This window comes from Typopeltis vanoorti, chromosome 6 (genome assembly GCF_054136105.1).
Source record: "Typopeltis vanoorti isolate ZY-2024b chromosome 6, IOZ_Tvanoo_1.0, whole genome shotgun sequence".
Taxonomy (NCBI): Eukaryota; Metazoa; Arthropoda; class Arachnida; order Uropygi; family Thelyphonidae; genus Typopeltis; species Typopeltis vanoorti.
In genome coordinates, this window is record NC_143554.1 from 129,002,625 (window position 1) to 129,019,950 (window position 17,326).

At 35.0% G+C, this 17,326-nt stretch overlaps 1 protein-coding gene across 3 annotated transcripts in view; it reads right to left on the minus strand.

Moving 5' to 3' along the window:
* The window catches only part of LOC150105934 (ethanolamine kinase 1-like), a 154,532-nt gene that overhangs the window by 60,167 nt on the left and 77,039 nt on the right, over positions 1-17,326 (minus strand). For all 3 annotated transcript variants that reach the window (XM_090393697.1, XM_090393695.1, XM_090393696.1), the window contains exon 5: positions 7,316-7,458. In XM_090393697.1, the coding sequence (XP_090249823.1) occupies positions 7,316-7,458 (143 nt within the window). The remainder of the gene's footprint in view (positions 1-7,315; positions 7,459-17,326) is intronic.

A 17,326-nucleotide genomic window follows, 5' to 3' on the forward strand; every position in this document is an offset into this window, starting at 1 on the left:
ACTTGTGACATAATTTCTTGTGTTTACTTGCATTTATCATTCAGTGTTCTTATGGGGTTGAGATCAAGGAAGCCTTCTGGCCAGATTCGATCAATTAATACCTTCGGTCTTCCGTCTCAAGAAGTATCTACACTGCTCATGTATAATGTGGTGTGGCATTGTCATCCATAAAAATGAATTCTTCACCTACAACACCATGAAACAATCGAACATGATGCAAATATTGTTCACAAGTCATAGTCCCTTTTCACAGCACTTCTAGCTCGGTGTCTCCTGTATCTATCTCTTTCAAAAACATTCTCGTAATGGCAAGTAGTACCACTTTGATGTCATATCAAGTGTCATCTTGATCTGGCACGTGTACGCACACACAGTGGATTCTGGTTACCTGGGACACATCGCAATTAGAACATTTTGCTCCAATTATGTGAAATTTTATGGAAAAAGCTAAAATATCACAAAAGTTAAAAAAAATTTTAAAAATAGACAAACTTATATCTTTGTTAATCATGTTTTTATTTAAAAAAACTAAATGTATAAAGTGTCAGTATCCCTAAAGAAGTTAATTATACATAGGTATCCACCAAAAGCATATTTTCCCTAACAATTATTTTGGAAAAAATTATCGAGTGTACATAGACGTTTTAGACTTTAGACTGCAACTGAACAAAATCAGCACAGGTATCTAATTCTGATAAAGGACCCTTCATTGCCTTTGTGCATAAGGTAGCATCATAATTCAGCAATCAATTTCATGGAGTCTTGGTTAATCACTCACTCATGTTCCAGCTGTGCCATCCTCATTACATCGAAAATTGCATCCTCAACCTTCATTTTCATTGCAACATTGAAGGCTATTGTCAATGCATAAAAACACTTTGTAGTTTCTGACATGCTGCAGTTCTAAAATGATTTCATTTTCATTGTCAGTCGTATCTTGCATTTCCTGGTCTGAATTCTAAAAACCATAATGAGCAAAGCAGTTTTGAATTTTTTTGCTGCTCATTTCTAGGCAACAAATTGTACTGTCTGTAAAATGGAAACCTTTGAGCTGATTTCTTTGGACATTGAAGATGTCAGTAGATTTTCTTCAGTTGTTTCAAGAATGTAGTGAACCAACCTTCCATGATACAATGTCATCAATTTTTTTTTTTTTTTATTCCCGTCTCCAGTCGCTGTATCAGGAACATGGTGTTATTAGGAAGAAATTCAAGTTGAATGTTTTTCAAACAATTTAATTGAGGGTGTGCCACACAGTTGTCCAGAAGCAGAAGAATTTTTTTTTTTTTTTTGAATTTTGGTGCAATTTTGCATCCCAACTCATTAGCTATTCTTGAAAAATAACAAGTCATCCACATCACATCCTTGTTGGCATAATACAGAACGGCAAACTGTCCATTCTAAGCCCTATAAAGCATTGAGGCCAGACTTTTTCCAATAACCAACAGCTTTCGTTTGTCACTTCCCGACATGTTACAGCAGCACAACAACACAGTAATGTGATCCATTGCTTTTTTTTTTGTTGAACCTGTCAGAACGGCAAGTTTATAGCTCAAGTAATCGTCTGGCGTGACACAGTAAAACAGACTTCTTTCGTTAGCATAACAGATGTCATCAGGACTAAACTTCTGCAGCTATATGGGTAGTTCAGTTGATTTCCACTGTTCAGCACTGTCCTTCTCACCATGTACCTTCTTAAATTTTATTTCATATCTGGTTTTCCATCAAGATAACCATCTGTAGCTTTAAAGCTCACATGGCTCAGCTTTCTAGCTAACTCTTCTGATTTGTTTTTTAACATTTGACCATTAACACACACCTCGTCCAGTTACAAAATCATTGAGAGCCTTCTCAATATCAGGATCCTTGCCTTCTCACTTCTATTTTTGGGATTTTCCTTGTTGTCCGTCATGCAATGCCCATTCTTCTCACAATTTGTCCTGTTGACCTAACAAACGTGCGATTGTAGATTTTGGAACACCGGTTATCTCTGTCAGCTAATGCCGACTGGTAGACGGTTGGTTTTTAATTTTGTCAAGTAAGGCAATTTTATCTGCTAATGGTTGATCTTTCTTTGGCATTTTGAGGGGCCTTATAAAAAAAAATACCCAAATTGATAGTTTGTTACACTTTTTACTAAGAAAATTAACACATACCTATTTTAATCCAAAAGTATGCTACCTAGCAATCAGTATAAATAAAATCACTACACTGTCAAAATACACACATCTTCTCTACTCTGTATCCAGCACTGACAGACAGCAACACTCTCTATGCAACTGATTACATGTGCTCCATCTATAGCCACTGTCCCAATGAAGCAGCAAGGTGACCCACAACAACTTGCTGTTGTGTGTGTATATAATTAATATACACACACAACTTGCTGTTGTGTGTTCCTAGACTTTCATATGCTACTGATGTGATAATTTCTTTTATATTATTCCATTCTTTCTCAATGTCTTCATTTTCTTGTATTTTTTCTAAGTAGTAATTAATTCTCTGTTGGTATAAATTTCTTATACTTGAATCATTTAGTAGTCTTACTTTGTAATTAGATTTTGTTTCTCTAGTTTGTTTATTTTTTTGCAGCTCGTTTGGTGGAAATCTTAGTTTTGCCTGTACAGTGATCTGTGTCAATTTCCAGCCCTCTTCTAACTTTAACATCTAGGAAGAGGTCTGCTGCTTTTTCATTTGCTATAAAATAGTCTATTATTGATTTTTTGTCCTCTTGCACACCACATATATTTATGTATATTTTTATGTTTGTAAAATGTATTCATTATTTTTAAATTATTATATATTGTATAATCAATGAGTCACTTTCCATTTTTGTTTACTGTTAGTTCTCCAAATTTTTGTATATTATTGTTACTTTTTTTCATTCCTATTCTGGCATTAAGATCTCCGGCTATAAATATATGGTCCGTTTTATTTAATTTTTCATATATTCCTTGTAACTCTTTGTAAAAGTAAGCATTTTCTTCTTCTTCTTTTCCTTCTTCAGGGCCATACACTCCAACAACTGTTAAATTTTCTTTATTTAATTTTAATCGCACTTCTAATATTCTTTCATTCCAGTATGTATAATGAGTTATTTTTGCTTCAATTGATTCATGGATCCAAATCATTACACCAGCTTTTGCGTGTATTTGCTTTTCCACTCCACTATATATAATATATTGTAGTTAGCTGCTATTTTGTTCCTTTAAGTTTCTTTTTTGTTTCTGTAAGAACTGCAATTTCTATATTTTAGTCATTTAAAATTTTATCTAATTCTACTTCTTTATGTGCTATGCTTCTAATGTTCTATGTAGCATATTTCACCGTATTTTTCTTTTTCTAAAGTTTCTTAACCTTTTCCAGTTTGCAGTCGTTTCCCATGTTTTCTGTCCGGTTTGGATTTCGTTGAGACTTGAAAGTAATATGTGTTTCCCTATGTCAAGTGACTAGCATCACGATAGGTATCCTAGTGGCGGGGCTGCCACCTTAAGACAACTAAGCTTGCCTTTTTTAGTAGATAGTGGAAACTACAGTTTGCGAGGAAAGAGTCACCCCCTCATCCTCAAATTGCTCTAATAGCACTGGGGGGGGGGGGGGTAAGAAGTAGAGGGAAAGAAGAGTAGAAGACCAGTCTCCAGATATGATATACCAAGTGTATATTGTACGAAGGAAGATCAGGTCTAGCTTGGGTATCTTGGGTTTGCCATGCCTGTACTCAACCAATGTGAGCCCGAGTTTAAAATTATTAAACAAGGAAATTTTTCCTTGTTAAATAAAATTATTTAACGAGGAAAAATACCAGAAAGTTGGAATAAGGCAGTAATTCTGATATATATATATATATATATATAAAAGGCAATACGTGCAACTGTAAAAACTACAGAGGAATAAGTCTCCTAAATACTAGTTATATGTATAAATATTAACTTTAAAACTTAAATCAAATGTAGAAGATAAACTTTGTGAAGAACACAATGGTTTCTGAAAGGGATGATCGTGCATTGATCCAGCTTTTACATTAAAACTCTAAAAGGGAAAAACATTAAGAATTCAACACAGAAACACACAGCATTTATAGATTACCAAAAAACCTTTGACAGAGTCTTAAGGAACAAACTCTGGACCACACTAAAGAATCTAAATATTCCAAATCGACTGCTTGCTGCAATAACTAACATGCATCAAAACAACCAAACAGCTATAAGAATCAATGAAAAAAGTTACAGAATGGAAATCAATAAACAGAGGGGTCCATCTAGGATGCCCAATGTCACCACTCTTATTTAATATATATATATATATATATATATATAGATGAAATAGTAAAGAAATGGAAGAAAATTATAAATCCACCATTTAAACTAGATCATGGAACTATACTTAATACCCTATTGTATGCAAGTGACCAGATAATCATAGCAAAAGAAGTGAAGATGAATCTCCAAAGATCAATATACTCCTTAAACATAATTGCTAAAAAATTTGGAATGCAAATATCAACAGACAAAACAAAAATCATGGCTTATAAAGGACCAACTCCAATTAGAAGTAAAATCATGATGGAAAATAAAATTTTAGAACAAAATTAACTGCTTGAAATACCTTGGATGTGCTGTATCATATACAAAAGAAGCTGACATTTCAAACTTTCTAAAGATAACAGGAATGATCAATAATATTTTCAAACCTAACCATGTTCAAAAGCATACAAGAATAAACGTTTATAAAGTTTTGGCAAGACTTGATAAATTTACTTTACTTCTCTACTGTACAGAAGTAAATTATGGACTATAAAAATTGCAGAAGAAAAAAGAATAGAAACTGGACAAATGAAATTCCTGCAAAGGAAAGCAGGCTATATTCTCTGGGACAAAAAAAGAATCACAGAAATATATAAAGAATTAAAAATAGACTCAGTATTAGACAAAATATACAAATACTTGAACATATCGAAAGAATGGACAGTTCAAGACTACCTAAAAAAATAATCTGATGCCACTCGGTTGGAAGATATAAAATTCAGGGATGACCAAGGAACAAATGGAATGAGACCGGAATAAGCTACTGGGCCTGAATGATGATGATAATATATATCTGTATATTAAAATTACTTTTAGTTCTAATTAATGTTTGGATTCTATTTGGATAGTATATATATAGAGAGAGAGAGAAAACATTCAGGTAAGTAAAATATATTAGGGATCAAAATTTTGCTTACATCACATTGGAAATAACAAACATCCCTTATAACAAACTAATAAATAAGTTCCAACCACAGCTCTCCATAGGTATGCTATTAAGCTAAAAGAAATTCACTACAGATTATTCGTGCAGCTCCTATGGGTTTGTTATAGTGGGAGTCAGCTACAACACTAACAATTTAAGGTGTACAGGAGTTATGCTGAGAATTTATCTTAGCTGTGATTTCAAGATTCTTTTTGAAATATTGTAAGCTCAGAAACATAACATGAAAATTGCTAATTACGAGGTCAAAAATGTAAGTCTCATATTGTGAGGATTTGAATTTTTTAACCATTCTTCTGGCAGATGTATAATTGATCATCTTCATCAATTTCCTGATATGTATCCTCAAAGATGCGTATATTTGATATGAGCTGATATGAGCTATTAATGTGTCAAATCCTTATCTATTAATTGGATTTCTTGATTTTTTTTTTTATGTTGTTGTTGCAAAGAAGCTTACAGCTGTTGCAAGCTTCAGCATAGGATGAGTGTGAAGAGGAATTTTTTTTTTTTTTTTTCCATATACTGCTCAAAACAATTATGGGATATTTTGGTTTTCTTGTAAATTATCAAGTTATAAAAATAATTTACAAATGTAACACAATTTGTAATAAATATCGATTATTTAAATAATATCTCATCAATTACACCCTATCCATAAGTAAGAAATATTTATTCATGTATAAAGTACCCAATAGTTATAATTATTTGCAGAAATTTATTATTATCCAACAGAAACTAAAATATCCCCTAATTGCTTTGAGCAATGTAAATTGCCTGGGCATACTAGTTAGAGAACTAAGGTGTTAATGGTAAACTGGGAATTTGGGTGGAACAGGAAGGAAAAGTAGGTCTCCGTTCCAATAGTAATAGAAATAGCAATAGAAAATAGTAATCTGAATGAGGAAAAGAATAGAAATTGTGGTGATTACCCCACGATGGTGCAGTGAGAAAAGGAAAGCCAGTGGCAGAACTGCCCATATTTAACATCTGATCACTTCTGAATATAGTAATCAGTAAATGCAAATAAAGTTACCACTCAGTATCAACTGATAATTGATAATTTCAGGAACTGTATTCACAATCCTTTGAGTTTTGAATTAAATGATCTTTATTTTTGAAATAAATGATCAAACAAATTAATCTCCATCTACAATTTTTAAACTTTGCTTTTGACCTCTTTCAACTAATGGAACTCTGCTTCCAATAGTTTATTTGTAAGGAAGGAAAAAATCCTACAAATATATGAAAGAAACAATGTATGACCTCAGCTCTCAATAACAATAATATAAAACATTAACATATACAGGGCTCAACAAATAAACAAAATCTTACTTGGCCATTAAAAAAAAAATTTACTTGAACAGGATCCTCCTCATTTTTTTATGATATGTCTAAATAAGATAATAGGAATTTCATCAAGTTAGTAGTGGTGTTGTACAGTTTGGAGAACATTTCCTCTGTGTGAAAACGATTCCAAGAAGTCGATAAATAATGAGAATAGGAAAAGCAGTAAAAATAATACTGATTTGATTTTGTGCAAAATATAATAATTTGTTACATTAATTTTGTTATTAGAATGATCAACTATATCTCACACATTCTTCTGTCTTCTTAAAGTTAAAAAAAGACTGAAATTTTTTTATTAAATAAAAAAAGTACTCTATTTTCTTCCAGTCTGCAGCTACTGGCCAGATCTACTTGGCACAGGCAAGTGGGAGAGCATATATTATTATTTGACACCTCCAGGGAGTCCATAGACTCATCGAGGGAGGACATCTGCTCTACAACTCTGTCTTCACCAACTGACTGCAACTACACCAACGCCATCTACCGCCGACTACAACCACTGGTATTTCCACAGACAATCACAAACATCCATGCCCACGGCGGGATTCGAACCCGCAGCCTTTTAGCTGGAGAGCGGATACGCTAATCACTCGGCCAGCCAGGCTGACCGAGCGGTTATATGCTTTATACTGGATTTTTTTTTAAATTAAAAAAAAAAATAATTTTGTGAAAAAGTGGAAATTGTAAATTATTCAAAACACAGATATATAAAACTTACCATTTTCCTTGTTAAAAATAATATTTTTCAGTAAAAGATCATTGTGGCAGAAAACTACTGGAGATCCAAGCTGAGTCAGATGAGTTTTTAATACATTTATTTCTTGCAAAAGATCATCCTTTGTGGGGACGTGTTTTCTAAACCTAGAATACCATGAATTTTTATTATGTTTCTTTTCAATTTCAAAACTACATGCAATGTATCAATACACACCAAATTCATGAATAGAGACAATGCAGTATGAAAAAATTAATACTGGATGTGGTATGTAGTCATTAATTCCACCATGGATTTTAATGACAACCAGTGTGTGTGTGTGTGTGTGTGTGCACGCACGCACAAGTGCACACTTAGAAATTTTGCCACATTTTTCCCAAGGCACTAAGTCAGTTCATTTAAAGAATACAAGTCATGGTCTTGTTTTGATTCATCTAAAATAACCCACAGTTCATCTGAAGTGAAATCGGATTTCGAGGGACTAAGACAGTTTTTCACATTACCATATTCAAGCTACTGTGATATTCCACTACATATTGTAGCAAATGGAACCTAACTATATCATGCTGATAAGAGTGTACCAAAAGTCACTGTGTATCTGGGTGAAACAGATAAATTTCTTACAAATGTCTTAATGACATGATTATATGTATATCTTTAAACAAAACCATTTTAAATTGTGAGCTGAATTTGTGCATGATGAAGAGCGAGAAAGATACAGATTTGGACATCTGAGCAATGAAACTTTTCACCAAATTTTCGAAGAGGATCAAAAATTATCTGTTAGAAATACATCCTGCAGATTGAACACATAAAAAACAATTCACAGAATACTGCATTCAATTCTGGAAAAAAAGCCTTATCATATTCAAATACGACATGCATGAAAAAAATTAAGACAAGCAGCAATATGTGAAACATGCTAAAATCTTCCATGCAAACATGCATTGCTATACCACAAATAATGGAGAAAATTTCTTCTGTTCGTGGCTTCTCCTTTTTCATTTTTAGTTAATTCATCTTTTACCAGTAGGTGATCCCTCTCTTTTGCTATTTTTAAGCTAATATTTCCCAAAGCATTCCTTATCAATGCAGTGTTAATATCCTTTCTGATCTCTCTTTTTACAAGTTTATTCAGTATAGTTTAGCATATTTGTTTTTATTTGTTGGCAAGTTACTCCCAATCATTGAACAAGAGTTCTCATGTTCTTAATAGTTGAATATTTTTGTGAAAACTCTTTTTTCCCCCTTCTTGAATACTTGTAAATAATTGATTTCCTTGAGGCTTTAATTACTGTTTTCAATTTGGCTGCAAAGGCAGGAAGGCATTTTGTTTCCTCAGATGTATATTAATATCATTCTACATGGATTCCAGATCTACAAAACTCAAGTACAGATCCTTGTCATATACCAGTCTCAATTATTTGAGACTGGGATATGACAGCTTGTTGTAAAGTGAAAATCTCAACTTCACAACCACTATTTGGCCTGAAACCAGCATGTTCTTCTCCATGTCACTCCTGCACAATTTTTCTCAGCCATTTTTCAAGAATGCTTTCAAAAATCTTACCTGGAACACTTAGTTTTATTTCCTTTTTCATAGATGGGAATTATGAGAGCACTACTCCCATAATCTGGAATTTGACCTTCTCACCAACCCCTCTGCATTATGTAGTGTGACCACCACAAAACTTCCACATCTCTGTAACTGAGCATTTCTGGTCGAATATCATCTACTCCAACTGCTTTTCCACATTTCAAGCTTTTGATGGCTTTTTCTAACTTGAATATTTTCTACTACTCTTCCATCACTGCTTGTTTCATTTAACAGCCTTTTCAAGTAATTACTCCAGATAACTAGAATATCCTATCTTCAGTTTACATGTCACCTTTATCATCTGATTTCTTTTACAGTACTCTTTCCTCCATTTCTAAGCTTCTTTAATACTGTGCCACCTGAAATCTTCCCATAACTTCTCTTTAGCTACTATTACACACAGCTTAGCTCTCTTATATTTTAATCTGTATTCTTTTAGGGCATCGGCCAACTTATTTGCTAGGAAGTTTCAGTATGCTTTCTTCTTTTCCAGGACTGCTGTCCACCATCATGTCCTTATTTTTCTATCCTTGCAGACAACTTCCAACATGTCTCCATAAATTAACCAATTAATGTTTTCTTCAGAGTTTACCACTGAGATTCCAAGGTTTGGTTCTTTTTTTTTTTTTAAGTGCTTCATTTTTTCTTTAATAATGTTTGTGTAGTTGTGTATAGTTTACGAATAAAAGCTGCTCAAGTTTAATTCCTTTTTAAAACTTTCTTACATCTTTCTTTTCAAAGTGATATTCATTTCTATCCTATTCAACTAATTGCTGACCACTTCCAATTTCAAATCTTGTGTATACTCTTGAATGCTGAATCAGCATGACGATATCACTACCAACAATAATGTAGTCAATGAGGATTTCTTGTTTTTTCTCTCCAAGTGAACTTGTGCACAGGTTCATGTTGGAACATGGTGCAATGACTAGTCCATATCATGAGCAGAAATCCAGCAAATGCTTACCATTATTATTAGCCTTTTCCCTTTTCTCCATTGCTGAAAACTTTTCTATATGCTTAGTGGTATTCATTTCATATTCTGCAATTGCAATCTTCAACAAGGACCACCTTTTCCATGTTCTTTGTCAGCTGCCTGCTATATTGACTCAAAAAATTCCTCTAGGTCTTTCTTAGACAAACCTTCTGTAAGACCATAGGCACAAATAAATTTCACTGTCCATTTAGCTACTTGAAATTGCCTTACAATCAAAAGTTGTCCATGTTTGGGTTTGAATGCATCACTACTCCTTCCTTTCCTTGATTTTTATTGCCTGAATAAAACATTCTATATTTATAGGATCTCATGTTTCAGTCCTCTTTGTCCCAGTAATACCAATTACTTCCACATTGTACTTTGAGTTCTTCTACAAGTCTGATTTCCTTTCCATTGATCCTCCTTATGTTGAAGGATCTTATCTTTACTTCCTCAGATGTTTAGTTCTTTCTTCTTCTAGACGCTGAGTTGGAGATTGTTCTGGTAGCTGACTTTTCAATGCTCACCCTGGTAAAACAAGGCAAGGGCCTTGTTTAACTGGGTAATGTTTGATTTATGCAAATAGCAGGTAATTGTATTATCATAATCATCAAATTCCTGCCATGTACCGTCAAGGAGTGTATACGATATGATAGTACTACATGCAAAATTTACATCATTACTAACTTCCTAATTCACAATTTTCCTTCAAATCAGTTTGTTACTTGTCAAGACTTCACCTATATCTTGGTCTTCCTCTGGGTCATTTTCCTGCCAATCTGGCAGAGAACACTTGTTTTGCTAATCTTTCCTTGCCCATTCTGTTTAAGTGACCATACCATCTGAGATTAGCTCTGCAAACACATTCCTGGATGCTGACAATGTCAAGTCTTTTCCTAATATCCTCGTTTTTAATATGATATTGCTATTGATGCAATCTGTTCACATCTCTAATCTTTCTCAGGACTCAAATATCTGCAGCCTCTAGTCTTTGGTCAAGTGTTTCACTTCTGACCCAGCTCTCAGATCCATAAGTTAAAACTGGTTTGAACACTGTCTTGTATACAGCTAATTTAGTGTTCTGATTAATTTCTCTCTTATTCCATATGAATTTATTCAATATGGAATAAGAGAGAAATGGTATTGATGTGGTATATGGTATTTATTCAATACCATATACCAGCTTTGTTGATTTCGTTGTCTATTTCCATATTTAATTTACCATCTTCACTAAAAATCGTGCCTAAGTAGCTAAAATGTTTTACTTGTTCCACAGGTTCTCCATTCACAACTCAGTTGACATTTTCAACGATTCTGCCTATTTTCATTGTCTTTGTCCTTTTATTGCTGACGTTCATACCGTACTATTACAACAGTTATTCAATTTAGTCAGGGAATCTTGCAGACTTGTAGCAGATTTATTTAGAAGTATAAGATCATCCGCAAAAAGCAAAGAGCTTTCCTTAACATCTCCAATTTTGGAGATGTTAAGAAATGTGATCCAAAGATCTATATGAATCCCTTTCCTTCATAATGTGATCCATATAGATGATAAATAACAGAGGGGATAATGTATATCCTTGTCTCACACCAGATTTAATATTAAACCGTCTTCCTGTAGTTGCTTCAATTCTAACTGCTGACTTACAACTCAAATAAAGACTAAGTATTGCTTGATATAATGCCCCATTGACACCATATAACTGTAGTGTATTGAATAGCTTCTCTCTTGGCATCTTGTCACATGCCTTTTCCAGATCGACAAAACTTAAATACAGATCTTTGTTATAATTCCATGATTTTACAACTATTTGTCGTAAAGTGAAGATCTGATCCTGACAGCCTCTATTTGGCCTGAATCCAGTTTGTTCTTCACCATGATTTTCATCCACAATTCTTCTCAACCGTTTCCCAAGTATACTTGCATAAATCTGGGGTGTTTAAGGGTCGAAGCTGTATAACTGAGAGGAGACCTCCACATAGCCTTTAAAGGAATGCGGAGAACCGACCAGGGCTTCTGACCTAATGTCCAATCCTCACCTTCTCGTGGTGCACCCTGTTGGGTATCTACTTTGATACTGAACGAACGAGGATGGGCTGGCAATTTGGGATTTAGCCGACCAAATTGTATTCTTATTGGTTAAACCAAAATAAAAAATGATGGTACAACATGACAAAATTTCATGCCGGCTGGGGCGTCGCCCGGTTAAACAAGGCCCCCGTTGTTTTCGCCAGGGAACCAGGGCGAACAGCGAAAAGTCAGCTACTGGAACAAATCTGAAAATAAACCCCAACTCAACATCACCAGAGTTAAAGATTGGTACTATCAATGTAAGAAGCCTGAATGGCAAAGAAATGGAGCTAGCTGAGGAATTAGATAAGTACCAGATCGACATAATAGGGGTGACTGAAACAAAAAAGACCAAAACTGGTGAGATCTTTCTGAGCAATAAATACAAAATGTTATATTCAGGCAATAACAATCAAGGAAAAGAAGGAGTAGCCATAGTATTCAACACAAAATACGAGGCTAATCTTCTTGAATGGCAGTCAGTCTCAAGTAGAGTAATGTGGGCAAATATGAGAATGGGGAACTGGACAATGAGACTTATTTGTGCCTATGGTCCCACAGAAGGTTCTACTAAGGTAGAAGTGGAGGAATTTTTTGAGGCTTTAGAAAAAGCAACTGACACAATGAAAAAGGAAAAGTTGGTCCTTGTTGGGGATCTAAATAGTAGAGTAGGAAATGATTGTGAGACATACAAAAATATTTTGGGAAAATTTGGAGAAAAGAGCAAAGCTAATAATAATGGCAAATATCTGTTGGATTTCTGCTCAGGACATGGACTGGTTATTACTAACACCATGTTCCAACATAAAAATGTGCACAAATTCACATGGAGAGAAGAGGCTAGGAATAAGAAAAGTCTCATTGACTATGTTATTGTTGATAGTGATGTTTTCTCCCTGGTGCAGGACACCAGAGTGTACAGAGGATTTGAAATTGGAAGTGATCACTATTTAGTCTTGAGCAGGATAAAATTGAATTTCATATTGAAAAGAATAACATGTAAGAAAGTTTTAAAGCGAATAAAAGTTGAGCAGCTCTCAGATGTGAACTGTAGACTAAAATACAGAAATATTATTGAAAAGAAAATGAAAGAGTTTGAGAACAGGAATCAAACCTTGGAGATTCAGTGGCAAACTCTGAAGGAAACATTGATTGATTCTGCCAGAGAGGCATGTGGTGAGGTTGTGTGCAAAGATAAAAAAAATCAGAACTCCCTGGTGGACACAGGAAGTTAAAGAGGCAGTGAAGGAAAAGAAGAAAGCATATCAAAAGTTCCTGGCAAATAAGTCAGCTTTTACTCTTACAGAATACAGAGACAAATGTAAGAAAGCTAACCAGTGTGTAAAACTAGCTAAACAAAAGTCATGGGAGGACTTTGGCAAGAATATAGAAAATAAATATCAAGAAGGTGGCAAAATATTCTGGAGGTTGTTGAAGAAGCTTAGGAATGGAGGAAAGAGTGCTGTAAAAGGAATTAGAGATGATAAAGGCGAAATGAAAACAGGAGAAAAAGATATCCTTGAAGTATGGAGTAATTACTTTGAAAAACTGCTAAATGAAACAAGCAGTGATGACAGCACAGTGATAAAAAACACTGACCAGGCATGCAGTCAGGAATACATATCCATACTTGAAGTAGAAAAAGCCATCAAAGGCTTGAAATGTGGAAAGGCAGCAGGGGTAGATGATATTCGACCAGAAATGCTGAAGTATGGTGGTATAAGAGTCTTACAGTGGCTGCACTGCATAGTTCAGAAAGCCTGGACAGAGGGACGAATTCCCGATGATTGGAGTAGAGCTCTCATAGTACCCATATATAAAAAGGGAAATAAAACTGAATGTGAGAATTACAGAGGTATTTCCCTACTGAGTGTTCCTGGCAAGATCTATGCAAGTATACTTGAGAAACGGTTGAGAAGAATTGTGGAAGAAAAGCTTGGTGAAGAACAAGCTGGATTCAGGCCAAATAGAGGCTGTCAGGATCAGATCTTCACTTTACGACAAATAGTCAAGAAAGCATGGGAATATAACAAAGATCTGTATTTAAGTTTTGTCGATTTGGAAAAGGCATATGACAAGGTGCCAAGAGAGAAGCTATTCAATACGCTGCAGTTATATGGTGTCAATGGGGCATTATATCAAGCAATACTTAGTCTTTATTTGAGTTGTGAGTCAGCAGTTAGAATTGAAGGAAGTACAGGAAGATGGTTTAATGTTAAATCTGGTGGGAGACAAGGATGTACATTATCCCCTCTGTTATTCATTATCTATATGGATCACATTATGAAGGAAGGTGGTATTAAACCTGATATCAAAATTGGAGATGTTAATGTCAGCTCTTTGCTTTATGCGGATGATGTTATACTTCTAAATAAATCCGCTACAAGTCTGCAAGATTCTCTGACTAAATTGAATAGCTGTTGTTATAGATATGGTATGAAGGTCAGCAATAAAAAGACAAAGACAATGAAAATAGGCAGAATCATTGAAAATGTCAACTGTGTTGTGAATGGAGAACCTGTGGAACAAGTAAAACATTTCAGCTACTTAGGCACAATTTTTACTGAAGATGGTAAACTAAATATAGAAATAGACAACAGAATCAGCAAAGCTGGTATTGTGGGAAGTCAATTGAATAAATTCATATGGAATAAGAAAGAAATTAGTCGGAACACTAAATTAGCTGTATACAAGACTGTGTTCAAACCAATTTTAACTTATGGATCTGAGAGCTGGGTCAGAAGTAAAACACTTGACCAAAGACTAGAGACCGCAGATATGAGAGTCCTGAGAAAGATTAGAGGCGTGAACAGATGGCATCAATGGCAATATCATATTAAAAATGAGGATATTAGGAAAGAACTTGACATTGTCAGCATCCAGGAATGCGTTAGCAGAGCTAATCTCAGATGGTATGGTCACTTAAATAGAATGGGCGAGGAAAGATTAGCAAAACAAGTGTTCTCTGCCAGGCTGGCAGGAAAACGACCCAGAGGAAGACCAAGATATAGGTGGATTGATACGGTACAAAGTGCCTTAGACGATAGAAATATAAGATCTGATAATTTTGGAGTCTTGACAAGTAACAGACTGATTTGGAGGAAAATTGTAGATAGGAAGTTAGTAATGATGTAATTTTTTCATGTAGTACTGTCATATCCTGTACACCCCTTGAGGGTACATGGCAGGAATTTGATGATGATGATGATGATGATGATGACTTGCATAAATCTTACCAGGAACACTCAGCAGGGAAATACCTCTGTAATTCTCACATTGTTTTATTTACCTTTTCATATATGGGTACTATGAGAACTCTACTCTAATCATCGGGAATTTCTCCCTCTGTCCAGGACTTCTGAACTATGCAGTGTAGCCATTGTGAAACTTTTATACCACCATACTTCAGCATTTCTGGTCGAATATCATCTACTCCTGCTGCCTTTTCACATTTCAAGCCTTTGATAGCTTTTTCTACTTCAAGTATGGATATGTATTCCTGACTGCATGCCTGGTCAGTATTTTTTATCACTGTGCTGTCATCACTGCTTGTTTCATTTAGCAGTTTTTCAAAGTAATTACTCCATACTTCAAGTATATCTTTTTCTCCCGTTTTCATGTCACCTTTATCATCTCTAAGTTCTTTTAGAGCACTCTTTCCTCCACTTCTAAGCTTCTTCAACAACCTCCAGAATATTTTTCCACCTTCTTGATATTTATTTTCTATATTCTTGCCAAAGTCCTCCCATGACTTTTGTTTAGCCAGTTTTACACAATGTTTAGCTTTCTTACATTTGTCTCTATATTCTCTAAGAGTACAAGAGGACTTATTTGCCAGGAACTTTTGATATGCTTTCTTCTTTTCCTTCACTGCCTCTTTAACTTCCTGTGTCCACCAGGGAGTTCTGATTTTTCTATCCTTTCAGACAACCTCACCACATGTCTCTCTGGCTGAATCAATCAGGGTTTTCTTCATGACTTGCAACTGAATTTCTAAGGTTTGGTTCCTATTCTCAAACTCTTTCATTTTTTCTTCAATAATCTTTGTGTATTTTAGTCTACAGTTCACATCCGGGAGCTGCTCAACTTGTATTCGCTTTAAAACTTTCTTACATGTTATTCTTTTCAATATGAAATTCAATTTTATCCTGTTGAAGACTAAATGGTGATCACTTCCAATTTCAATGTACACTCTAGTGTCCTGCACCAGTGAGTAAAACATCTCTATCAACAATAACATACTTAATGAGACTTTTCTTATTCCTTGCCTCTTCTCTCCATGTGAATTTGTGCACATTTTTATGTTGGAACATGGTGTTAGTAAAAACCATTCCATGTCCTGAGCAGATATCCAACAAGTATTTGCTATTATTATTAGCTTTGCTCTTTTCTCCAAATTTTCCCAAATTATTTTTGTATGTCTGACAATTATTTCCTACTCTGCTTTTTAGATCCCCAACAAGGACCAACTTTTCTTTTTTCATTGGTTCAGTTGCTTTTTCTAAAGCCTCAAAAAATTCCTCCACCTCGACCTCAGTGGAACCTTCTGTGGCACCATAGGCACAAATAAGTCTCATTGTCCAGTTCCCCATTCTGATATTAGCCCACATCACTCTACTTCAGACTGCCTGCCATTCAAGAAGATTAGCCTCGTATTTTGTGTTGAATACTATGGCTACTCCTTTTCCTTGATTGTCATTGCCTGAATATAACATTTTGTATTTATTGCTCAGAAAGATCTCACCAGTTTTTGTCTTTTTTGTTTCAGTCACCCCTATTATATCGATCTGGTACTTATCTAATTCCTCAGCTAGCTCCATTTCTTTGCAATTCAGGCATCTTATGTTGATAGTACTGATCTTTAACTCTGGTGATGTTGGGTTGGGGTGTGTTTTCAGATTTCTTCCAGTAGCTGACTTTTCGCTGTTTGCCCTGGTTCCCTGGCAAAAACTACGTTGACCTTGTTTAACCGGGCATCGTCCCAGCTGGCATGAAATTTTTTCATGTTGTACCATCATTCTGTATTTTGGTTTAAGCCAATAAGAATCCAATTTGGTCGGCTAAATCCCAAATTGCCAGCCCATCACGTCTGCTCAGTATCCAGGTAGATACTCAACAGGATGCACCACGAGAAGGTGAGGATTGGACTTTAGGTCAGAAGCAATGGTCGGTTCTCCGCATTCCTTTAAAGGCTATGTGGAGGTCTCCTCTCAGTTATACAGCTTTGACCCTTAAGCCCACGTAATTGTATTATGTTGTACAATAATGTTTATTTCTAGTTCCAGTAGAGCGTACAATTTTGGTCAACTATGTCCCATATTGCCAGCCCATCCTTGTTCATTCAGTATTGTGGATACCTACCAAAGGGTA